This window comes from Stenella coeruleoalba, assembly GCF_951394435.1.
Source record: "Stenella coeruleoalba genome assembly, chromosome: 7".
Taxonomy (NCBI): domain Eukaryota; kingdom Metazoa; phylum Chordata; class Mammalia; order Artiodactyla; family Delphinidae; genus Stenella; species Stenella coeruleoalba.
In genome coordinates, this window is record NC_137153.1 from 18,995,069 (window position 1) to 19,020,452 (window position 25,384).

The window sequence follows — 25,384 nt, forward strand, 5'->3', positions numbered from 1 at the left end:
TTGACATAGCATTTACCTTTATGACTATTTACACAGCATTTACAGTGTGTCAGATATTATAAGTAATCTACAGATGATTTAAAGTATATGGGAGGATGTATGTAGGTTATATGCAAATACTATGCCATTTTTATAAGGGACTTGAGCATCCGCAGGTTTTGGTATCTGAGGGGGGTCCTGGAACCAATCCCCCATGGATTCCGAGGGACAAGTGTATTCTGGTATTCTGGTAGATGAAGGGACATATAACGAGCTCCAAGCCTTGAATGAGTTAGAATAAGGCATTTATGCTAATGTGTTGGTCAAATGAATTGCCCTTTTATAGGGGCAGGATATGAGAGTGTACAAAATAAAATAACTAATTTTAATCTTAGTTTGGTTTGTAAACATCTTCAGGTAAAGAAGAGATACTATATTGAGTGTTTTACATTAGCTATGGTATTTGAATGAAAATGTCTCAGCTCTAAAGGCCAGTGTTAGTAACTCTTAAAAGCTGTTTTTAAAACCTCTCTTTTATAGATTTCGAAAGTTTAAAGTAATTAATGTGGAGAGGCCTGCTCCAAAACACAGCATTTTTAAACAATAAATAGTAGTTAAAACACATCTTGGATCCTGAAATTCTAGTGTATAAGGCCATGAAAATACTGATTGTATTAGTTTTCTATTGTTACTATAACAAATTACCACAAATTTAGTGGCTTAAAATGACATAGATTTATCATCTTACAGTTCTTCATGTTAGAAGTTCAAAATAGTTCTCACTGAGCTAGAATCAAGGTGTCTGCGGGGCTGTGTTTCTTTCTGGAGCTCTAAGAGAAAATCTGCTTACCTTCCAGCTCCTAGAGGCCACCCACACTCCCTGGCTTGTGACTCCTTCCTCTTCAAGGCCAGCAACAGTGCATCTCTCTGCCCCTTCATAGTCACGGCCCCCTCTCTGACCACAGCCTTCTCTGCTTCTAAGGACCAATGTGATGACGTTGGGCCCACCCAGATACTGCGTGATAATCTCCCCATCTAAGATCTTTTTTAATTTTAATTTTATTTTAAAATGATAAAATTTATTCAGTTTTGTAAATTGAACATCAAACCTCTTTTAAATTAAATTTAAATAAGTGAATTGGACACAAATGGAGAGAAATCACAGGAACTCTATTAACAGAAAGGGAATGAATTCTGGAATCTATTGGTTTTTAGAAAAATAGTGCTGAGTAGTAGCTGGACAGCATTCCGGGCACTTTCATTTCAGCATCTTCCCAGAAGTCCTTGCAAATGTCATTTATCTCAATGCTCTCAGGTTCACAAGAACTTCTAGAGCTGAACTACTTTTCTCTTCCTGCTTGTATTACACAATGAACCATTGTACTTTCATCATCTTACCTTATCCACTCTCTTTTTCCATTCCTCAGTATTATTCACCAAGACAGGTTCCATGCCTTTTCAGAGTGCCAAGTTATCAGCTCCATTCTCACTGTGTCAAGCAGTCTTCATGACAATTTATAGTCTTCTCTTTATTACAACTCTAAATTTCCATAGGGTGAAGTCTAAAGAAGATACGTATGAGCTTTGTTTTTGTATAGTTTTATGTTTTTTTGGGTTTTTTTTAACATCTTTATTGGAGTATAATTGCTTTACAATAGTGTTAGTTTCTGCTTTATAACAAAGTGAATCAGCTATACATATACATATATCCCCATATCTCTTCCCTCTTGCGTCTCCCTCCCTCCCACCCTCCCTATCCCACCCCTTCCCATCTAAGATCTTTAATTAAAGTCCCTTCTGCCATGTGAGGTAACATATTCGCAGGTTCTGGAGATTAGGATGTAGACATTTGAGTAAGATCATTATTCTGCCTACTATACTGACTCTCCGTAGATGCATAGTACTATACCTGAAGGGGCCTCAGTTTTTCTTTGAGAAAGAAGGAAATTAATCCTGCCACTTCTAGTCACAGAATTCCTAGATTTTTTCCCACTATTTTCCATAGATTGCATTTGTGATAAGTATACCAAAAAAAAAAAAGTTATTGATTCCTTTGGGAAGGGCATAGGATCAATATGAGCTGTCTTGCCCTGTCCTGACCTAGTTTCCTTGGAATACCCTGGATTATTAGAAAGATCATTGGGCCAGAGTGGAGGTTTTATGATCAAGCACTGGTATTTATTCGTTATCCATATGCACGCGTCCCTGTTGGGGGTTCTGCTAAAACAGGGTGAGTGACTGCATTTACAATACAATATTCAAATGGAGAACTCCGGAAGTGTTACCCCAAGTTATAAGCTGCCAGCATGAGACAGACTGATGCAGAGATTTAAACGTTCAATTTGACGTAGAATTGTGAGTCCATTTTGTGTTGTGAGTGAAAGACAAATTACCAATACCATTAGTTTTGAAAAATGTGTGGAATTTTGAGTGATACAGGATTTAGACTAGTTTATTCTTTTTGCTTTTAGTGCGGAGTGGAGAAAAAATTGAAAACATGCCTTTTTGTGCCTCTTAAAACTCTACCGTAATGTTGTTTAGAGACATAATATTATATGTTAGAAATATAATGTCACTTAATTTATTTACAACATTTTTTTTAGACTTGTAAGGTCTTTATATTTTTTTTAATATTTATTTATTTGGCTGCGTCGGATCTTAGTTGTGGCCCTCGGGATCTTTGTTGCAGCGTGTGGGCTCTTAGCTGTGGCATGCATGTGGGATCTAGTTCCCAGACCAGGGATCCAACCCAGGCCCCCTGCACTGGAAGTGCAGTGTCTTCCCCACTGGACCACCAGGGAAGTCCCTACTTATAACATTCAATAAGAAAGATTAGCTAACATTTTTGGACACTTGTCATCTGCCCAACACTGTATTGTGCTTTACTGCATTATCTCATTTAATCCTAACAGTAGCCATGTGAGGCAAATGTTTTGATCATCTGCCTTTTGTAGAAGAGGAAACAGACTGAGGAGCAGTTAAGTAACTCACTCAGAGGCACGTAGCTTGTCTCGGTCTGATTCTCAAGCTCACACACACTGTTACCACTCTCTTCTGCCCTCTGTTCAGTCCATTCCGCAGCTTCTGTGAAACTCCAGCAAAAAGCTCTAAGCTTCGGACTTGTTCTATAACCTGTTTTTATACACTTGCAGTGCTAGCATCATTTTAATTTCTGTCTTTGACTCTTCCACCCGAGAGATCAAAGGCTATGCCTACAAAATCTTCTCATTCTGAAGTCTTTCACTTGCCTTTCTGACAAGGAAAATACCATTAAATTTCACCAACAGTTGATTCTTTTGTTTGGACCATCTGGTAAGGAATGTCCAATTTAGTTGCTGTGATAGCTGAAGAAAATTGACTTCTGAGTCTTCAGGGGATTCTACAGACAAACTGAGAAGATAGTCTCATCCTGGACAGTATCCCCAGTGCTTCCAGATGATTTCAGGGAAGAAATCCTTAACAGCCTCACACCCAGAAGATATCCAACTTCTTTCCAATTCTAAAGCCATTATTTAGACTCTAGACTCCTTTTTTCAACTTTCTGAACAGGAATGGCAGTAAGCTTTTCATTTCTAATTTCTACCAGGAGAAAAAAAATGGATGGAATTGTCATTGTATAGTCCAGGTTCTCTGAACTCTAGTCAGGAGTATATCCATTAGCCTCGGGATCAGAACAGAAGAAAGCCCACAACACAGAAGGCACCAACTTCCTTCTCAGATGAAACGAGCAGCAGCCCCTGGAGACAGAACTCCATCTTGTTCTTGCAAATGAGTACTTTACCCTTGTCCTCGGTGTGCAGAAATTCCAGTGATCTGATAATGTAGATAGGTCTACATAAAGATCATCCTTTTAGGTAGTTTTTTGAAGAAATATTTAGATTGTTTGGGAGGATGCCAAAGTGTGGAGGCTAAATGATAGCAGTATATTAACATCTTCTATTAACCATTTTATTCATTCACACAATAATGAAAAGTTCCCCTTATTTAGGCTTCACATATTAATTCTCACTTACCCATCTTGTTCGTTAGCTCTTTAGACAGCTTTTTAGCTCACACTTGCCCTGTCAGCCTAGTATCTCGTGGGATTTTAGTTTAGAGAATCTTTGTATAGGGTTAGGTGTAGGGAGGAAGCCTCACATGGCATGTTCTTTCCGTACCTGCTACACTGTAAGCCATACATAGAGTAAGAGGATGTAGCAAAAGAGAGTCTACATAGGTTTTGACAGTAGTCAGAGCCTTAGAAGTGACCTTGCCTGGAAAGTTAGAGAAGCAGAACAGCTTCTACTCAGTTTCCATGTAGTTTTTGGAGAGGTCCTTCAGGCAGGTACCTGTGAGTCTCCCAGGGGACACCACAGATTCTGTGGAAGAGTGTCCGTGGCTCCCTCCAATGTGTCGTAGTCAGTTTCATCTCAGTAGTTGGATTCATGGTTACAGACTGCTTACCTGCTGTGTTTATTTATTTATTTTTAATACATCTTTATTGGAGTAAAATTGCTTCACAATGCTGGGCTGGTTTCTGTTGTACAACAAAGTGAGTCAGCTATATGTGTACATATATCCCCATATCCCCTCCCTCTTGCGCCTCACTCCCACCCTCCCTATCCCACCCCTCTTAAGTCGTTGCAAAGCACCAAGCTGATCTCCCTGTGCTATGCATCTGCTTCCCACTAGCTATCTGTTTTACATTTGGTAGTGTATATATGTCCATGCCACTCTCTCACTTTGTCCCAGCTTCCCCTTCCCCCCTGCCCCCTGCCCCCATATCCTCAAGTCCATTCTCTACGTCTGCATCTTTATTCCTGCCCTGCCACTAGGTTCATCAGTACCATTTTTTTTAATATTCCGTATATATGTGCTAGCATACGGTATTTGTTTTTCTTTTTCTGACTTAATTCACTCTATATGACCGACTCTGGGCCCGTCCACCTCACTACAAATAACTCAGTTTCGTTTCTTTTTATGGCTGAGTAATATTCCATTGTATATATGTGCCACATCTTCTTTATCCATTCATCTGTTGATGGACACTTAGGTTGCTTCCATGTCCTGGCTATTGTAAATAGTGCTGCAGTGAACATTGTGGTACATGTCTCTTTTCAAATTATGCTTTTCTCAGGGTATAATCTTGTGTTCACTTACTTGGCTTTTGTCATACTGTAACAAACATCTATTAACATCAAAATGAAGCTCACCATCTGAACATTGAAACCGGAAGAAACAAGCAAGTCAATACCAGATCAGAAAAGACCAAGGGTGGGGCCTGAGTTTACCTGAGATGGGGATATTTAAATTTGGGAGTCTCAGAGATCAGAATTGGAACCTGAGGTTCAGGTGATTGAAGTCAGGAAAGTACAAGACCCAGGTAAGATGGCAAGTCACAGGTAAGCATGTCGTCAGTCTGAGAATTGGCATGAACTTGATTTGGGGGCAGAGATTACTTTAGCAAGGAGGTTAACGTGTGAAAGTTTATAGCTGATCAGTGGCAAAGCAGGAATTCAAACTCAAGTCTGTAATTCTGAAGTCCACACTTCTACTGTAGCTTGCTGCCTGTGAGGCAAAGAATGCCCAGGTTGGCAAGACCTGAGTCAAGGTGATTCAAAGGCAAATAAAAGAATGAAAAACTAGGTACATTGGAGAGTGACTTAAAAGGTTTTGTTTAGTCCAGAATTTCATGCTGTAAGTGCTAAGGAACGACTGTAGGTTTCCTGGGATATTAGGAAGGAGAAAACTTGTCGGAAGGGTTTATTGGCGACGTGTCAAGGAGGTAATGGTGAGACCAGTGATCGAAAGGATGGTATGGTCAGGTGTAGAAGTGGCTGCTTTCACTGTACCTCCTGTTGTTTCTCTCTCACACACTACTGCTGCTGCCTTCCATAAATAATGCTGTGTTGTGCCACAGGTCTTTGTTTTAATCATAAGCTCCCTCAAAGCAGCACTTCTGCATTCCTGTATCTCCTTGAATGCGACCCTGTGCTTTGCACATGCAGTGAGTGACTCGTCAGTACATTACAGGTGAATGAGTAACTGAAATTAGCTTCCCTTGGTACAGTGATGCTTGAGCTAAGATCCAAACTATTTTGCTAGTTAAAAGGGCAGGGGCAGTGGAAAGAGTACCGGAAGCAGAAGGAACCGTGTGTGCAAAGACCACATCACAGGACTAAAAGCCGACCCAAACGTCTGGAGCAGAGGGAGCCCAGGGATCAAGGGCTAGTCCAGCAGGGCCTTGTTGGTCATGTTTGTCTTCAGGCTGAGGGTTTTATGAGGTCACTGGAGAGTGTTAAGTCAGGGGTAGTGTGATGAGGTTTGTGTTTTGGAAAGGTCATGTGACTGACCTGATTGGAAAGGGTGCCAGGTAGGGGAGTGGCTAGGCCAGTAGCTGTCCACATGACAGAGTTAGTCGCTTGGGCTGTGGTGGTGATGTGGAGGCAGAGAGAACTGGACCAATGAGAAATAGTTTTCAAAACTGGACGAGGATTTGAAAATAGATTGGATTCAGAGGAGGGGCAGGGAAAAGAATGACTGCGGGGATTCTGGCTTGTGAAATGGAATGGATAGTGGTGCTATTCTTTGAGCTAGGAAATGCTGGAAAGGAACCAAACTGTTTTTGGTTGGAGGGAAGACCATGAGTTGGGTATGGACATAGGAATCTGAAAGTGTCTTTGAGGCATCCCCCGAAAAAGTCAGGCAGGCAGTTGGATTAATGGGTTGGAGCGCAGAGGAGGTATGTGGCCTAAAGAAGGGTAATTTGTGTGTTGCTTTCATACGAGTGGAAATTCGGACCCTGTGGTTCCTGAACCTGGCTCGTAGATGCCCACAGCTGGGCGCTTGAAGATATTTTAATCTTCACAGGTGATTTTAAAATAAAGTTGGAAGTGAGGTTCTCTGCTCTTAACTACTTTTTTATCAACATGGCTTTCTCTTTCTGCTCATGCAACTTATTGATCTTATCTGTCCATTTATATCTTATTGATATCACTGACTCTTACAAGCATCATTACTATCTCTCTCTGGGTGTCTCCCAGCTCATTGTCTCTGTCCGTGACAAGTCTCCTTCCCTCCGGTCCTCAGTTTCCAGTTTCTACAGTTCATATTTACTTGGTTGTCCCACCATCACTTCAAGTGTGACATTGTCCTAAACCAAGAACATCTTCTTTGCAACATTTTCCCATTTCTCTCAGTTGTAACATTATTTCCTTCAGATCACTCAGGCTAGAAACCTTGGTGTCATCTTTGATTCCTCTCAGATTTATCCCTTCTTACCGGCACAGCCGTTAACCCCTTGCGTTCATGCCCTCAAGGTGGGATATTGCGGTGGACTGGAGCACGATGGCCTGACTATAAACTTGGGAGTCAGATCTGGGTTCAAAACCTCCCTCCCCACTTGTTCGCTGTGACACCTTGGACAGCTTCCGTAACTCCTGCGTGTACAGTGGGCCTGCTGCTATCCCTTGCCTTAGGAGGTGGTTGTGGGGATGAGCAGTAATTTATGAAGCACGTAATACAGGTCCTAGCAAGTAAAGGGTCCTTGGTAAATGGTAAGTACCGTTGTCATTAACTGGTCTCCTTGCCTTAATTGCCCTTCTCCCTCTCTTGTCTCTGCTACAGATTATGTTTTTAAATTTATTTTTTAAAAATATATTTGTTTGGTTGCACTGGGTCTTAGTTGTGGCAGGCAGACTACTTAGTTGTGGTAGGTGGGCTCCTTAGTTGTGGCACATGGGCTCCTTAGTTGCGGCTCACAGGCTCCTTGGTTGTGGCTCTCCGGCTCCTTAGTTGTGGCTTGCAGGCTCCTCAGTGGTAGCTCGCCGGCTCCTTAGTTGTGGCATGCAAACTCTTAGCTGCAGCATGCATGTGGGATCTAGTTCCTTAACTAGGGGTCGAACCCAGGCCCCCTTCCTTGGGAGCACGGAGTCTTTTTTTTTTTTTTTTCCTGACACACGGGCCTCTCACCGCTGTGGCCTCTCCGTTGCGGAGCACAGGCTCAGCGGCCATGGCTTACGGGCCCAGCCGCTCCGCGGCATGCGGAATCCTCCCGGACCGGGGCACGAACCCGCGTCCCCCGCATCGCCAGGCAGACCCTCAACCGCTGCGCCACCAGGGAAGTCCCAAGGGAGCACGGAGTCTTAACCACTGCACCACCAGGGAAGTCCCCGGATTACACTTTTTAAAACACTGGTATTATGTGGTCTTACTTTCCTTTGTCTCTTTATGCATTTTTACTAGAACTTTTTATGTAGCCACTACTGAATAGGTCTTATTTCCTTTCCTGATAAGCTTTTTGGGGTTAGGCTTTGTCTTATTCATCATTTTCTCGTTTCTTCCCATTCCATTTTCTCCCCAGGCTTAGCGCAGGGTCTTATACATCATGGATATTTAATAAATACTTGTCGAATCTCATCTGTCTACTCAATCATGTACTGTGGCTTCCTGCTGATCGCACTGCTTTGACTCACATAGTTAGGACAAGGTAACAGCCCCACACATCCGGCCTGATTTCCCGCTACTTGGCTTTCAGACTCCACTTGAGTTGGTTTGAAATGTCATTGTAAGTACCATCTCTTTGCCTTTGCTCATGCCGATCTCTGCATCTGCCCTCCTCAGTCATCCTCCCTACTTGTCAGGCTCAGTTTGGGTTACACGTCATCTGAGAAGAGTACCCCGACAGCCCTTTCCACACTAATGTGTTTCTTCTTTTGAATTCCTGTAGATCTATAGTCTGGACAGTGTACTTCAGGTCTGAATCATGTCTGCTCTTGGCTATAGATGAAGTTCCTCATCTGAATAATGCCACCACCTCACCGTTATTGTGGAAGTGACATGATATGAGTGAGCAAGCGTGTTTGTAAACTATAAAGTGTAGTGCACATGTTATTTATTGTCATAGATATTTATCCTTTATATGTTGCAATCTCCTTGAGCTCAGCAGGGATTATATTTTCTTCGAAAGGCCCTCAGCATTGCTAGATACCTGGTAAAGGTTCATGAGATACTTACTTGGCAGCCAAATAACCTTTAAATGTGTTTTTTCTTCTAGGAGCTATTCATCACTAATGAAAGTTGAGAATATGTCTTCAAATCAGGTATGTTCAAGTTCTTTGCTCTAATGTTGTGCCTTGAAATAATTCACTAAGTTTTTAATGACCGAGTTTCTGGCCGGTGTTGGTTCACATGTTGCAGATGGCTTGACGTGGTTTGGCAACAGTCATACACTCAGGTGGATTCTATTAGACATTGACCGCCCCCCCTTCCCTGTGGACTTTGCCTTGTGTTTGTTTTTAAGTAGGTCACCTCGTGGAAAGAGATTGTTACACTTTGTCTGTTGTGAAGTGCAGGTCTGTTAGTATTTATAGGACTTTCCCATTCCCCATTCCCCTCTTTTCTAGTTGCAGGCATGCAAAAGTGCCTTTATCTATTACTGTTCTATGTTAATGTGACCGTAGATTCTATATTGTAATTGAGCGAGGACAAAATTATCACCTTCAGTTAAATGAAACAAAAGATCTTATTTGTAGTCTAAACAGCAGTATTGGTTGTCTTCATGTTCCTCAGGACCTACGATAAAGGGAAATGGTGATCCACGTGTCTTTCCCAAAATTTATTTTGAAGTGTCTAGAGATAGTACAATTTAGCTATTATTGAACAGTCTTTGCGGAAAATTGAAATTAGGTGGATATATTTGCTATGTTGAATGTTTATAGTATAATGTATGATGCTTTAGATCTGTGTTGTCCAGTGCACTGGGCACTCATTGCATGTGGCTATTTAAATTACATTTAATTTGATTTAATTTAAAAATTCAGTTTCTCAGTCACACTAGCCATGTGTGGCTAGTGGCTATGATATTCGACAGTATAGAAATAGAACATTTCCGTCACAGCAAAAAATACTGTTAAACAGAACTGCTCTAGATGCTTGGAAATAACAGAATTTAAGGTCCCTTAAGGGTTACCTAGCCAAACCCCATATTCAGTGCATGAATTATAATTGTTAATAGGATTTTACACCTTGTTCATAGCTATATATCCTTCTAAAAATGGATAAGAACAATATGTTTATTCCTGTCTCTTTGAAAAACTAAATTTATGAGTCTCCTTTATGAGTCAGAGATGTATCTTCATAATTTATTCCTGAAAAATTCCAGAGTAGCATTATGTAATTAAATAGAACCTTGAATTTGAAGTTTAGACACTTAAACTGTCATTTACTAATTGGATAAGACTAATAAAGTTACTTAACCTCTCAGAAGGAGTATTCATCAGCAATAAAAGGAGACATATTACTTCCTGAGGCTGTTCTGAAATTTAAACAAGGTCACGTGTGTGAAAGTTCTTCTTTGACTTAGACAATATAAACGGTCATTACTATTTCTTATCCTTGTAGTCCTTAGTTGTTATTTACACACAGAGTATCAGTATCAGAAGATGAGACGTATTTAATCCCTTCTGGAAACTATTCTTAGAAAACAGTTTAACAGTTGAGCAGAAGTCTTTAACATAACCCAAATCTAATGTCTTTGTTGTGATTGTTGTTGCTATTGAAGTTTCCTGTTATTTAGAGACAACTTTTCAGCAGAAATCTGGCACGTATATTATGTTATGACCTTAGGCATTTTCATCATGGATTTTCAAAGTTTGAATGTTGTTTTGGAATTAAGAAATAAACACACACACACATGCGCGCGTGTGCGCACGCAAATATACATATGTATACAAACACCACCATAATATAGCTACGGATGTTAAAAGGTCCAGAATTAGGAAGTCAGATTTGTAGACCAAAGGATTATTAACCCTTCTGCCTTTCCTCTCTCCCCCATTGCTGCTACCTCTGTTCCTGAGGCCCAGGTTGGAATCGGGTTCAAATTTCTGAGAAGTTTTGCATTGGGTGTTTCCATTCTGTCTCTCTCTCTCAGTGGTAGGACTCACACAGCTTTTCCCCATACTTCAAAAGGATGGGCTTTCATTCTCTTTGTAACTGTCTTCTGTTAAGGGGACGCAGACCTTTTTTTGATCCACTTTGGCCTCATGATCAGTTGATTTTCAGTCAAAGGCTGGTGTTTACATAAGATATGACTTAATTTTTAACTTAGCTTATATAAGTTCATCAGGAAAAATATTAGTCTTCCACTCTGAGGTTGGTTTTAATTTTGAGTTTTTGCTCTCCTATGTAGAATAATTCTCTTCAATCTATAATTTCTTTCTAATCTTTCTAAATTAGGCATCAGGAACCATCAGCAGTTACTTTTGACATTTTATTTGCATATCACTTTTTAAGTGGATGACAAGAAACCTATTTTGCTACGCTGAAAAACATATTGACTCTTAAAGGGAATCTAAAATACAAAAATTGTCCAAATCAAGTCTTGGATCGCAGCTTATATTTAAACGTTACTTTAATCCCAAACACAGATCCCCAGACACATGGCAACTCTGCAGATCTAACCCACAGCCTTTATAGGGAGTAATTTACTTGGATTGGCCCCAAGCCACATTATCTTAGTGAGTTTTGGGGACACAAACATCCTCAGTGTTTGGCATCTAAAGCTGACCTTCAAAGTTGCAGGCTGACTCTTTCAACATCCCTAATGCTGTTATTTCAGTTTAGAACTTTCAGGGAGTCAGAGTTCTGGTGCGTGGATAGACTACAAACATTAGTTTTCTTTTTGTACAATTATCCAAGGCATTTTTACTGTGGCCTCAGTTCGTTGTGCTAATTGAAGAGAAGCACAGAGAAGCCTGCTGAATGAAACTAGAGATCAAACCAGACTTCACAGAAATCACTGTTTTCCACCTGTTCCTCCTATTTCCCTGCCCATCTTTAATACGAGTTATTAAGGAGAAAAGCATATAGCATACCTATAAGCGTAAGTCCTCTCCCTCTCTAACAAGTGAGGTATAAAGCAGCGGGAAAGAGAGAGAAGTCAAAACAGTGTTGTGTTCAAGTTATGACATTTTCAAGCAAATGTCCCGGAAGTCACATTATTAGTGAATGTTGGCATCCAGAGCAGTTTTCTTAGCGTGTGCAGTAGCCCAGAAAGGAGTTTGGGGCTCTACTTTTGTACTTGATCTTCAGGACTTGTTTACACTATATACCACCATCATGTAAGATGTTTTTCATCAAAAGCTTGGCAAGCCAGCTAACTTGATACCTAGCCTGTAGTTTCCTGCTGACTTTTTTCAGTTTAAAAAAAAAAAAAAAAGGGCTTCCCTGGTAGCGCAGTGGTTGAGAGTCCGCCTGTCGATGCAGGGGACACGGGTTCGTGCCCCGGTCCGGGAAGATCCCACGTGCCGCGGAGTAGCTGGGCCCGTGAGCCATAGCCGCTGAGCCTGCGCGTCCGGAGCCTGTGCTCCGCAACGGGAGAGGCCACAACAGTGAGAGGCCTGCGTACCGCAAAAAAAAAAGAAAAGAAGCCATCTTGTGAAATAACAGATACGTGATAACCCTGAGGCTCAAAGTAATGGAATTTAGGTCAAAAATATTTTTGCATATTTGCAGCTTTGTTGGCATTAAAACATTGAGGCAGTATTTGTTTGGTTTCATTTTATGGTATATTTGTTGAAGGAAGAGTTACGTTTCCTTTCGGTCACTCTTGTTACATCTTATACTAAGTCATTGGGCCTTACTTCTTAATTTGGGAATCATTGGTCTCTTATTGCTGGGCAATCCAGGCCATGTAATGACACCTTAGAGAATATAGCTGCTAATGTAGCTATTCTAAACAACTAGCAGTTAAAGATAGAGAAGAAATGAGTGAATATAATTATTTTACTTTTTACTCTGAATTCTGCAGTTCGGCATAAGGAGGCTTGTTACCTAATACTAATTGTAAATTTTTTTAATCAAGTTATTTATTTCGAAGGCTTTTATGGTTTCACTGTTTTGTTTCCTACAGGACGGCAATGATTCAGATGAATTCATGTGAATGGAGAAAAGGACCTTTTAAAGATGTGAATTTAGGGACAGTTGCAGAAGTTTTGATTTCATCTGTGTTCTGAGTCATAAACAACAACCAACCAAAATAATATTCTACAAATATTACCAACTTCGGAGTTAAAAAAAATTGTTCCCTTTTCTGCTTTCAGAAAAGGAGCATACACACACACACACACACACACACACACACACACACACACACACGTACACAATATAGTTGGACTTGAAGACAGCATATAACTTTAGGAAGGTGAAAATATTTTTGCCAGAGCATGTCCTGGTACCTCATGAAGGTTGGCTGCCCTTGTTCTTGGAATGTTCCCCTCACCCCCGATTTCCTGATTAGAAAAAAAAAAAGCATGGGTTTTGAAGGTGATAGTGATGTTTTCAGAAGGTTGCTGGCTTCAATGGTCATGTCCCATTGTGCCCTGTGAGTCTGTTAGCAGAGCTGCCCTCAGCTCGTCCAAGCTTCCACGTGCTACATCCTTCCTTTTCCCATTGAGAGCCTCCATCCAGGTACCATCAGGCTTAAATAAATAGTTGGTGTTAATCAAGGTTGGGCCTTTTGGCGATTTTTACCTGAGCACCGAGTAACCCCAGCTGCGTATATTAAACTTCAGGCTCCAGAGGCATTTCTCAGCAGTGAGGGGAGAAATAGGAAGGGATGCTCTGTGGATCATTTTGAAGATGTAGGTTACCTGATTTTTGTCTTGGGATGTAGCATAAAGCACAAGTCTACTTGGCAGTTATGGTTTTAGAAAGAATTAAGCATTTCACTAGCCAGCCAAGTAGTTTATTTACCTTGAAATAATATTTATTTTGAGTTAGAACCCCAGAGTGCAGATTTCTCAATTGTAGACTCAGTAACTTAATATGTAGCCGTCCTACCCATCTGCACCACCTGCCCTCCAGGATGATTCTGAATAGAAGATACATTTTTATTACAGCCTGCAAGGCAACCCATGTGGCAAGAGATAGGACAAGACAATGAAAGGGGAAGGCACAAAGCCTGCAGGTCAGAAGGCATGCAGACGCACATTCTAACCACACGCAGAGTCTGCAGCTGTATTCTAACCCAGCAAAAATACCTCCTCCAGCAGATATTCCACCTGTAACAGCACTTTGGAGTGGCGGGTAAAACCACAAGACTTCAGGGTTTCTGTTTATCCCAAGCTGGTGTATGGGGTTGAACTGGAAGATTTCCTGAGACATAACTCGGCCAAATTGTGAGAAGGGGTGTGGGAGATGACTCCAGAAATTTGTGATTGTGTGTGTATATATGTCCAGTCATATTCAGCCTGGAGTTCTATGAGTTGGAAATGTAATAATAAAGACTCGTTTTTTTATTTGGGAGGATACTGATATATAAATTCTTAGCTTGTTATTTCCTTCCCCAAACTAGTTTTGAGGGTGATCGGGCTGTGAAAACCTCATCTATTATATAGGCTTAAACTGGTAGGTTCTACGGGGTAATCTTCCTGCCTCACTGATAAATGTGTCTCTCCCCCAGATGCCCACTGGGTCAGAGTGGATGACCTTTCTCAGACACACTCTGGATTGAGTGTAAATTAGTAACTGTGCTTCTTTAATTAGGTGGCCCTCCTGCCTGGTTACTGTAGGCAAACTGCTGCAAATGTCTAGAATGGGGAGACTTTGCTTCTAACATCGCCGCTGTCACCTCAGCTCTCTCTGCTGCTTAAGAAGGACTCCTCTCTACCGCACATGATAACATATACGGGGAGAGCTTTTGAAGAATACATCTGTTTTTACTCTAGTGTGAGAGATCCTGGGGTCCACGTCGTACACATGTCCTAACTCTCAGCTGACACTGGTTTCAAATGTCAAGGTCTCTCTTCTGAATCCCTGGCGCTCAAACCTTTCTAGCTGCTCTGTGGTGGTCTCCTCCCACCTCTGTGCGGTGGGTAGCTTTCTTTCCCCAGCTCCCGTGGTCCCAGAGGAAGCTTCGTCCTTTTCTTTTGAGGACATTGGTTCAGTGCCAACCGGTCAAACTTGGCACTGAAGTCATCTCACTTCTTGCTATTGGCATGTTTCCTCAACTTCCTGTAGGAAAATTCCAAATTGTTGGCAATTTTATGAGCTGTGTCCTTGATCAAATCATGCATAGAGAGGATTTCTCTTTCCAGCTCTGCCTTCAGTTTCCCTACTCTGATCTGCGTGCAGGTGAGGTTCACATTATCATTTAATTTACTTCACAAACTCTGTTGTATTCCTGTAGCTTGAGAATTTATTTCTTATCCACCTTTGTTGACCTAGGGTCATGATCTTTGGGCAAGGGGAAGTTTGTCACAGAGCTTGTGGTGGAACAGACTAGGATGTTTACCAAAATATAGGAGGTTTTGACCTTAGCAAAGTAGGCACTAAGCTGTAGTTGAACCCCTTCAGTATCTCTTTGTTGTGCTGGGTTTTTTGTTTTTTGGGTCTTTTTTTTTTTGCGGTATGCGGCCCTCTCACTGTTGTGGCCTCTCCCGTTGCGGAGCACAGGCTCCGGACGCGCAGGCTCAGCGGCCATGGCTCACGGGCCCAGCTGCTCCGTGGCATGTGGGATCTTCCCGGACCAGGGCACGAACCCGTGTCCCCTGCATCGGCAGGCGGACTCTCAACCACTGCGCCACCGGGGAAGCCCTGTTGTGCTGTTTTTAACACTTTCTGAAGCCCAGATTTTGGTGAACCTTTTAACTCTTCAGTGCCAATGGTTTCCCCCACTTGGGAAGGAAGGTAAGAGCCACACATACAGCAAGATTAGAGAAGGAGAGTTCAGCTCTAGCCTCTTGTTTAGGAGCAAAGCTCCTCTTCCCACATTTGCGTCCGTCAGAGACGGGAAACTCTCGTCTTCCAAGCTGGAACAGGTTATGGGAAAAACTGAGCAGGATGGAGAAATGGAACACTTTCCAGTTTTTCCCGAGCTGTGGTATTGAAGCCGCTTTTCTCTGATTTGAAGTACAGCATTGTGAATAATAAATCCCATACTCAGAATGATCATAGTAAAGCTGAGTGGGCAACCTTTGGATTTTAAAGTAGACTGTGAAAATATCCAGCTGTACTCAAAAGTATAAAATCAGAAACTTAAATTCCAAGCTAAATGTCCATCTTGACCCATCTAACTCCAGCAAGTGTGTGACAGCTGGGAAATGAGGACAGCACGGCGGGTGCTTCAGCAGGCTCACGTTCAAGTTGGGCTTCGTGAGAGCTCTTCTCTGCCAAGTGCACATGGGCCCAGCACAGGGCAAGAGACTCGTGTGCGTTATATCATTTCACAAACGACATGCATGATGCCACCCACGTTTTTATCATGTTCTGGATGAATGATATGTAAACTAGAATACAAGCTGATAGTTTGAGAAGAACCAAGTGTGTGGGGGGGATTTCACTTTTACTTTTCTCCTCCATGATGCAGTCTCACTGATGGGATGTGTAATTATTTTAGGCATGTAGGAAGAAGGAGGTTCTCGGCTACCTGAGATGATGCCCTTTGAGCAGTCAGTTTTGCCCTTTAGCAGGAAGAAGAGAGCAAATTACAGTAAAGGGAAGATGGCCCAAGAATTCCAGGAAGAGAACTGAAGAACTCAGAGCCTGAGGGCCGTGATCTTTGAGCCCTAGAATTTGAAGTCTATGACTCATTCCCCACCCCCCTAGAGTTCCTAGGGGTCTGCCTGAGACCCTGACCCTGGAATGAGGTGCAAAACATGTAGACTTGCTGGAATGCTATCACTGATGAATGTCGTATCTCTGGGCCAGCGTTCTGTTTATAGAGTCACCCCTTCTGTGACAGTGCCTATTCTAATGTTACCCAGTATGTTGGCAGGAGGTATCAGGATAGAAGGAGCCACAGAAACAGTCAGGCTTTGCTCCCAGCTATAAAAAGCATGTTTGACTTCTTAAATGTTTATTAGAGGATGCTGGGTTCTGTTTGTCACTAGTCAAGGCAATACCTGCGCCCTTTTGGTTTTAACTGCCTTAGCTACTAGAATCCTGGGGTTTAAGGTTTTGAGTAAAGCAACCTATCTGGGGAATGTAGGTTGAAACCAGACTTTTCATATAGAAAAATGTAGAGATCCGTGTATATTCTTGGTGGACTCAGGAGTCCACTGAAAATACAAATAGCTATCTAACGCCACGTGTTAACCATGGCTTACCATTAGAATATACATACCTCCATTTTCTCACAACTGATTGCTTTGTTTTGTCTTGCCGATTTCATGGTGTCAATTACTGGAGGAACTCCAAGCTCTCCACCTCAGTGGTTATGACTGCAGTTCTGTACTGTGCCAGATGAAATAAGAAACAGGTCTCTGTGTTGGCACGCGCCAGTGGGCTCTGACTAGGCGTTTTCTGCTTTTGTTGACAGCCAAGGAACAGAGGCCAGGGGAAGTGAACGCTCACCCTAGAATCCCATGTAGCTTTTGCTAGTACCCAACCCTGGTGAGTGGGTGTCAGTGTTTAAGGCTAAAAAAAAAAAAAGGAATTCTCCAAAGTCAGTATTGTTTTTCAATCCCACATCAACCCCATCCTGTAACCACTGCATTAAAAATATAAGATGAGTGGCCTGACGTTTCACATCCTGCCTAGGTGAAGGCTTGGCTGCCTGCGTTCTTGCTGGCATTTTGGTTTCTGCCTCAGCACTTTGCCTTGTAGAGAGAAGGTCAACATTTGCTTATGATTTCTGGGATATGCTTATGAGAATGGGATTTTCCAGGTGTTGAGGGCTGTTCTGTGGAACTTGAACCGTTTTAGCTCTTAGTCAGATTCAGGGTCAACAGGTTAAATTTGCAGACTGAGAAATGTCAAGAGAAAAATACAGTTCGAGCAATGGCCTTTTATCCGTCTCAGCCTTGCCAGAATTATCTTCAGTTGTGGAGCCCCTCGCTTCGTTATATTAATCCCTTCAAAACTCTGAAATTTTTGTTCTTTGGTTAACGTACTCTGCACCCAGTGAGGCTTACATAACTTATTTCCAAACTAGAATTGCTTTAAGAAGAGTCTTAGGAAAAGGATGGAAGGTCTGAAATAGTCAAGGCTTAAATTTAGTCACAGGAAAAGCTGTACTAGTGCCTACGGTTGGAAAATGTTTCCTTTTTCAATAAGAGGGAGGGGGCAACCCGTGTTCCTGCCCGCCTCCCGCCCCTCGGCGAGGCCCTTCGAGGTCCTGCTCCTGCCGTGGCGGAAAGCGTTCCGCTGCCATGTTTAAGTCCAGTGATCGATTAGGGCTTTATTGTCGTTAAGACCTTCGTGAACAGGACAATACACTGATTACCAGGACTCTTTCTCCCTCACATCTGTCCAGACAACTGCTCATATATCAGGGATTAAAGAGGATAAAGGAAACACACAAACCTTCCCTCACTTCAGCATGTCGACTCCTCCCTCCAAGCACCACTGAACTCCGCTGGATCTCTGGGGATTCTGAGTTGGGAAGAATGTTTAAAATATTTCCCTTTATGTGATTAGAAATTCAGAATTTAAAAGGTAGAAAAGGGCACAGGTATTCTAGGGCAGTGAAACTACTCTGGATGATACTCTGATGGTGGATACACGTCATTATACGTTTGTCCAAACTCATAGAATGTCCAACACCTAGTGAACCCAACTGCGAACTGTGGACTCTGGGTGATAATGACGCGTCATGTAGGTTCATCAGCCGTAATGGACATACCGTTCGTGAGGGATGTTGATGGTGGGGAGGCTGTGTGCATGTGAGGGGGGCAGGGGGTACGTGGGAACTCTGTACCTTCCACTCAATTTTGCAGTGAACCTAAAACTGCTCTAAAAAATAAAGTCTACTTAAAAGAAAATATGGGTAGAGTGATAAATGGTCCCAGTTCCCCTTCTTGGAGGCTACCAGTAGTACCAGTTTTTTATTAAAGGCAGAATGTCTAGATCTGGACTCAGCTGAGCTCGGGGATTCGGCCTGCTTCTCAGCCCGGATGTACCAGCGGCTCAGCGAAGGGGGAGTATGGGGGGACTGCTCTATGCTTCTGCCTCGTGGGGCATTTAATCCAAGAGAAAATGCCCAGCCCCTTCCCAGAGTCACCCCTCGCTGGGGCTTAGGGGAAGGTCAGGAGTTCAGAAGTGGAGAGGAACGAGAGGACAAGTGGTGTCTTGGTGTCCCCATCCACGAAACAACCTCTGTCTGGACACGGAGGTACAGGACGGGTTCTCTCTCAGTAAACTCCCGAGTTCCAGTTAAAATCTGAGTGCAGTGGAGAACGAACAAAGGAAAAGAAAACTGCTTACTTTCATCTCAGTTTGTGCTTTGGGGTGGAGAGGGGGTGGGAACAGGACTGGCCTCAGGCAACTCGGGATGTCAGCACCCCAGCCCCCCTTCGGTTCTGTCTCCCACCCCCAGCTTGCTACCTTAGCTACCCTGCATCCCAGCGCCTCTTCTTACTATGGCAGAAAGGACGGGAGAGAAGATCTAGCGTGGGTGAGGATATGCCCATAGCATGAAGGAACGGGAGCCGTACACCATTTTCACCCTAGATTTTTTACCTTTAGGAGTGTGCATTTTAGGATGTAACCCAGCTCCTTTACTATGTGACTTAACGACAAGTCACTTGACCCCTCTGGGCCTCCTGTTGCCCACTGGAGAAAGGAATAGGACTAGAGGAAGGATTATAAATCCCAGTGCTACGGGGGGCAGGCTGGTGATGGGAATGAGGGCCCGTGAGGCGGGGTGGGCAAGCGTGTGCGCACCACGTGTGGGTAGCTCTTCTAAAGGGGGCAGCTGCCGCTGAGCTCCAGCTGCGAATTGCTCCAGGGAAATCAAGTTCCATAAGACAAGCCAATGAAGAACATTCTTTGAAGGAGCTGAACTTGACAGGGGAAAAAGAAGAGCATTTTAATTTCACCTTCCACAATGGTCTGCTTTCCCTACCCTTGGATGACATGTTGGATGAATAGGTCAGATTCCATGACTTTCTGACCGCTTCCCAGGATAGGAACAGTTACATTTTTAAATTACAGTTTCCTTTTATGTATTAAAAATTCCAGTCTTATATAGAATGGATAAACAACAGGGTCCTACTGTATATAGCACAGGGAACTATGTTCAATATCCTGTGATAAACCATAATGGAAAAGAATAGGAAAAAGAAAATATGTATGTATAACTGAGTCACTTTGCTGAACAGCAGTAATTAACCCAACATTGTAATTCGACTATATTTCAATAAAAAATAAATTTAAAAAAATTCCAGTATCATTTAAATCCAAACTTTAACCACAAATAGGATTCCAAACTTCAACCCACCTTCTGGTTCAGGTCTGATTCTTCACTCTGCCTCTTCCAGCTCTCCCTGGGCTCCCCTTGCCCCCCAGCAGCTGGCTCCTCTAAGGGTGGGGCAGAGGCTAGAAAGGTAGGTTTAAGGAGGGTTACCACTTGGTCCTCCTTTACAAGAGCCAATGGGAGGGGTCCGTTGGGATAAGCACTGTTGTAATCTGGCTGTTGGTGTGTCTTGCAGGTAGAATGTGGATATACTCAACTACTTACTGCTCTGAGTTTTGAGACTTCACGAATATCTGATAGCAAATTACATTACAAATCTGGCTTTTAAGTCAAATTTCCAAATGTGTATATGGTAGCTCAAAATTATTCAGCACTGCTAGATCCAATCAGACCTGTCCATGGGCTGTCCATTGCCCATGGGCTATCAGTTTGAGGGCTCTGGGTCAGAAGAGTTCTAAGGTCTCTTCCATTCATTGTCATCTGTGAATTTATGCTTTTCCTAGATTTAGCAAGAACCACTGGAAGTCCTCCAAGCTTTTCCCCTTATAGGAAGGGTCCCTCCCCTCTAGGAATTCTGGGTGGCAGAGGCCTCCTGGAAATGTTTTATCCTGAGTAGACACCTCCAGCATTCTGAAGAAGCAGGAGATGAAGGGAAGGGCCAGAAGGTGGCAGGAGAGAACAGCATGAGTCAGCTTCCGTTCGGTTGTAGTTCCAGGTGTCCCTCTGAGCCCATATTGCATTCCTGCAGTTGGATGGGAGGTTGACACAGGACCTCAGGGACCCCTCCAGCGCCAAGAATCTTGAAGCACATCAGGAAAAGAGATGCTTCTGTTGGTGGGGGTGGGGTCCCAAAGCTCTTGGCCATTGAATTCTCAGAAATGCGGGGTAGAAGGTGCCCGAACCTTCTAAACCAATGCCATGTATCGATCTAAAAAGAAGGTGGGGGAATTCCCTGGTGGTCCAATAGTTAAGACTCCACACTTCCACAGCAGGGGACGCGGGTTCGATCCCTGTTTGAGATGCCGCATGCCACGTGGTGCAGCCAAAAAGAAAAAAAAAAAGTTGTCAAAACGTAAGGCTTATATTTGAAAACAAATCTCTCTTGTTTCAGAATCAGCCTCTCGCTTTCCTTCCCAGGCATAATGCACAAGTTGCACTGAATCATGGAATTTCATAGAACCGTAGCCCGTGGAGGTGGAAGGGACCTGAAAGATTATTTCAACCAATCGTACTCTTCTGTGTCCTTTCCAACCACCCGTAACAGAGCTCCTCCATTCTCGGCGTGAATGCATCCAGAGACGGGAAGCTCATGAATTTTTAAAGCCATTTGACTATTAGAAAGTTACTTGATTGGGGCCCCCGCACCGGTAGGCGGACTCTCAACCACTGCGCCACCAGGGAAGCCCCTAAAGGGAATCTTATTGTGATTTTTTTTCTATGACTTGCCTCTTTCACTCAATATTATGTGTTTAATTAATTTTCTCTGTTAAAGATATCTTGTTAGCGTTGAGTTAATTCTGGCTTTAATTATCTCCTCTAACCCTTTATAAATATTATCTACATATTTGTAAGTATTCCTTCTATATTATCATCCAAAAAATTTTGGGCAATGTTGAATGGGTAAATCTCAGGGTAGTACCTTCAGCAAACTTCTAGAAACATCCCTTCTGACTGAGATTAATGGATTATTTAGCACTCTTTGGGCACAGTCACCCAGTAACTAGTTCTCCTAGTTTTACTTTAATTCAGACGGTATTTTCCTACTTGCTCACATGATTATCAAAAAACACCTTGCTACTATATATAAAATAGATAAACAACAAGGACCTACTATATAGCACAGGGAACTATATTCTGGAAAAGAATCTAAAAAGGAATATATATATATATGTATAGCTGAGTCACTTTGCTGAAACTAACACAACATTGTAAATCAACTATATTTTAGTATTAAAACCCCCCGCACAAAACCTTGCTTGAAATCCAGATAAACTATATTTATGACATTTTCCTGATCTACCAGTCCAGCAGACTTGTCAAAATGAGGCTTAGAGAACGTGTATTGGCTCCAAGTCATTGCTCTACTGTTTCTTAAAGAGCATAAAGCAGGCTTTTGGTTTCCATGGTTTTGTCGGAGATTGAGGGCAAGCCCACCAAGCCTATAGTTGTGGGAAATCGCCTTCGACCTTTGAAAAATCAGAACTATGTTTTCTGACCTGTTGCTTTCCATGATTTCTCCAAGTTCTCAAACAGCATTGAGAGACCCCCCCCTTCGCAAGTTTTCAATACCTGGAGTGTCCTTGATCTGGACCAGGAAGTTAGGACTTGGAGAGAATCAGAGGCAACTAATCCCCTAAAACAAGGAAGGCATTTTACTGCAGAGATGCGAAGAGGACAAAGCTCTTAAAGATTGGCTTCCAGAAGGTGGTAGGTGAAGTAATTTTAAGAAATTGGCAATAGGCGCGGTATTAAGAATTTGAGAGCGGAAGGCCAAGGTTGAGATAGTCCCTGGAGTAATGAAAAGCGTGCTATTATGGGAAAAGGGATCAGATTGCCGAAGAAGTGGCAGAGTTAGAATGATTTCGTAGTCGGTCCATTTAGCATGGAATGATAACTTTCTCCACCAGCCAACTCCCAGCCAAGGAACAGGAGAGGAGAGAGAAGACAGGACAGTCTGGGGCGGAGGGGTAAACTGAGAAGAGTTGAGGCCATTGGCAAGGGCAGCATCTAAAGTGCTGAGGGGCTCCAGCCCTCAGGGGAAGGAAATCAGACGGCATGAAAGTGGAGTGGGCGGGGGAGACGGGACAGGAGATGTGACTGGGGGTCTGCGGAGAGCTGAGTGGGTTATGGTTATGGTAGGAAAGGGAAGCCACCGAGCGTGAGGCCGGGAGGATGGACACAGAGTAGGGTGATGACGTGGCCTGGGGAAGGGGTGCTGCGTGCCGCTGAAGACGGACCCAGGGTTGATGTCAGGGTGGGAGCAGGCTCGGGGGGGGGCATCCCCAGGCAGGCGAGCTCCACGGACCAGGTCAGGGCGCCAGGCTCACATTAGGTGCCAGAGCCACTGGAGTTGAAGAGGAAAGTGCCAGAAACAGATGAACTTCAAAGGAGGAGCAGGGGATGGTGATGCGTTCGGGGCCTGGAGGTCTCAGCAGAGAATGAGGCAGAGTTCCCTGCATGGCCATAGAGTGTGATGGCAGTGGGAGATGACCCCATGGGACAGGGGAGAACCACTTTGGCTAAGGAGGAGGGTGAAGGAGAGAAAGGGTTTGAGAGTGAACGAAAATTCGCTGTGACAAAGCTGGAAGGTCGGGGCTTCGTGACAGCAGTTCCAGGAGTCAACCTTTCAGGAGGGGGGCGGAGGCCGGTTGGTGAGTTGCAGGATGTAGCAGGGGAGCTGATGGATGGTTTTTCAAAGAGAGCTTTGTGGATAATAGAGCTGAAGGCACCAAGAGTTGGGAGGCCTAAGACTTCCCTGGTGGTCCAGTGGTTAACTCTTCGCCTTCCAATACAGGGTGTGTGTGTTCGATTCCCTGGTCGGGGAGCTAAGATCCCTCATGGCCGAAAAACCAAAACATAAGACAGAAACAATATTATAATAAATTCAATAAAGACTTTAAAAATGGTCCACATCAAAAAAAAAAAAATCTTTAAAAAAGAGTTGGCAGCCCTCTGTGAGGGCCAGGAGTGACCTTGCTGAAACCTCAAACTACCCTATGGTAGTTCATGAATACGATCTCCCTTTTAGAGATGTGAAGCCCAGGGTAGATGTGAACAAAAACAATGGGCGCCCTGCACCCAGGGCCTGCCTGTGTCTTTATTCAATTTCACGACCAAAGAGCACCTGCCCCAATGGGAGGAGGTCATTACCAGGGCAGGTCACCCATTCAGCACAGTTCCTGCCAGCTTTCCCAGGGCAGACGAAATGTCTAAGACCTTTAACAGCATGGATGGGCTACCAAATTCAAATAGAAACCAGCACACAAATACATGTTCAACTACTGTCTACAAATGTAATAGTCGTCTGCCATCCTTATGCTTAGATTTAGCATACAAACATTTCATCTCAAACTTCTAAGTTAGCAATGCTCATTGATTATTGAGAAATTGGACTCATTTGTAAACTATTTGAGTTAATCAAAGCCAAAGAACCGCTGAATCATCCCTGAATTAAGTTTGAGCTCCAGAGTCCTGAGTATTCCTGGCAAGACACCCAGTCTCACTGATTTTTGTCTCATCAGAGGCCACCACTAATCCCAATTAGTGACTGATCTTTCATCAGTCATTGCCAAAGGTCAGAACTGACCACCAAACTCCAGGGCCTTTATGAGCAATAAGCCAGCCCCATCCCCATCCGTGCTTTATTTTTTAATTTATTTTTTGCTTTTTTTTTTTTTTAATCTCTTGCTTTATTTTTCTCCACAGCACTCATCACCATCTGCCACACTATCTATTTTTTGTATCTGTTTCTTGGGCCCCAGCCCACATAGGCTCCATAAGGGCAGGGGTTTTTGTTAACTCTGTACCCCAATATCTAGAACAGGGCCTGACTCAGAGTGAGCATGCAATGCATATTTGCTGAATGAATGACACTTCCCAAAGTGAAGTTTAAAAACAGCTTCCAAATTTTACAGCAAATCCAAATATATATTTAATGGGTTTATGTTTAATTAAATACATTTTACTGCATTTAGGAAATTTCCTGGATGTCCAGTGGTTAGGGCTCTGCGTTTCCAGTGCAGGGGGCATGAGTTCAATCCTTGGTTGGGGAACTAAGATCCCATAAGCCACGTGGCATGGCCAAAAAAAAATTTATTGCATTTAATGTAAGATGGGCTGGAGCTTCCAAAAAAGGTAACAGGGACTTGGATGGTTTTTAAGTGGCCTTGTTCATGAAGCTGGGAAGTACCTTAGAGGTCAGCCAGAACAGAGATATGCCCTGATTTGATTATCCAGGGCAGAGGCTGGACTGAATCAGGGTCCTAGGCCTGTACTCTTTCTGCAGCCCACCCCCACTCCCAAAGTGGGTGGAGGATGTGGTGAGTGTCTTAGAGGGCTTGCGATGAAACCAATGATGCTTAATGTGTGGGGTCACCTCACTTGCACAGACCCCCTTCCAAGGTCTGTGTCTAATTTTGCATTTGTAATGTTATGCACCTTTTCCTAAAGAGGGCCTCCTGGTAAACGGTATCAGCTTCAGGCTGCCCCAAACTGGGAGCTACCCAGTCG

General features: G+C 43.2%; 1 protein-coding gene across 3 annotated transcripts in view; it reads left to right on the plus strand.

Moving 5' to 3' along the window:
• CCDC25 (coiled-coil domain containing 25) overlaps window positions 1–18,706 on the plus strand; it is a 45,010-nt gene extending 26,304 nt beyond the window's left edge. For 2 of the 3 annotated variants that reach the window (XM_079925621.1, XM_079925623.1), the window contains 2 exons: window positions 9,014–9,059; window positions 12,872–18,706. In XM_079925621.1, coding sequence (XP_079781747.1) covers window positions 9,014–9,059; window positions 12,872–12,901 — 76 coding nt within the window. In that variant the 3' untranslated portion in view covers window positions 12,902–18,706. The remainder of the gene's footprint in view (window positions 1–9,013; window positions 9,060–12,871) is intronic. The other variant, XM_079925622.1, reaches the window with a different exon arrangement.
• The last annotated feature ends 6,678 nt before the right edge of the window (window positions 18,707–25,384 follow it).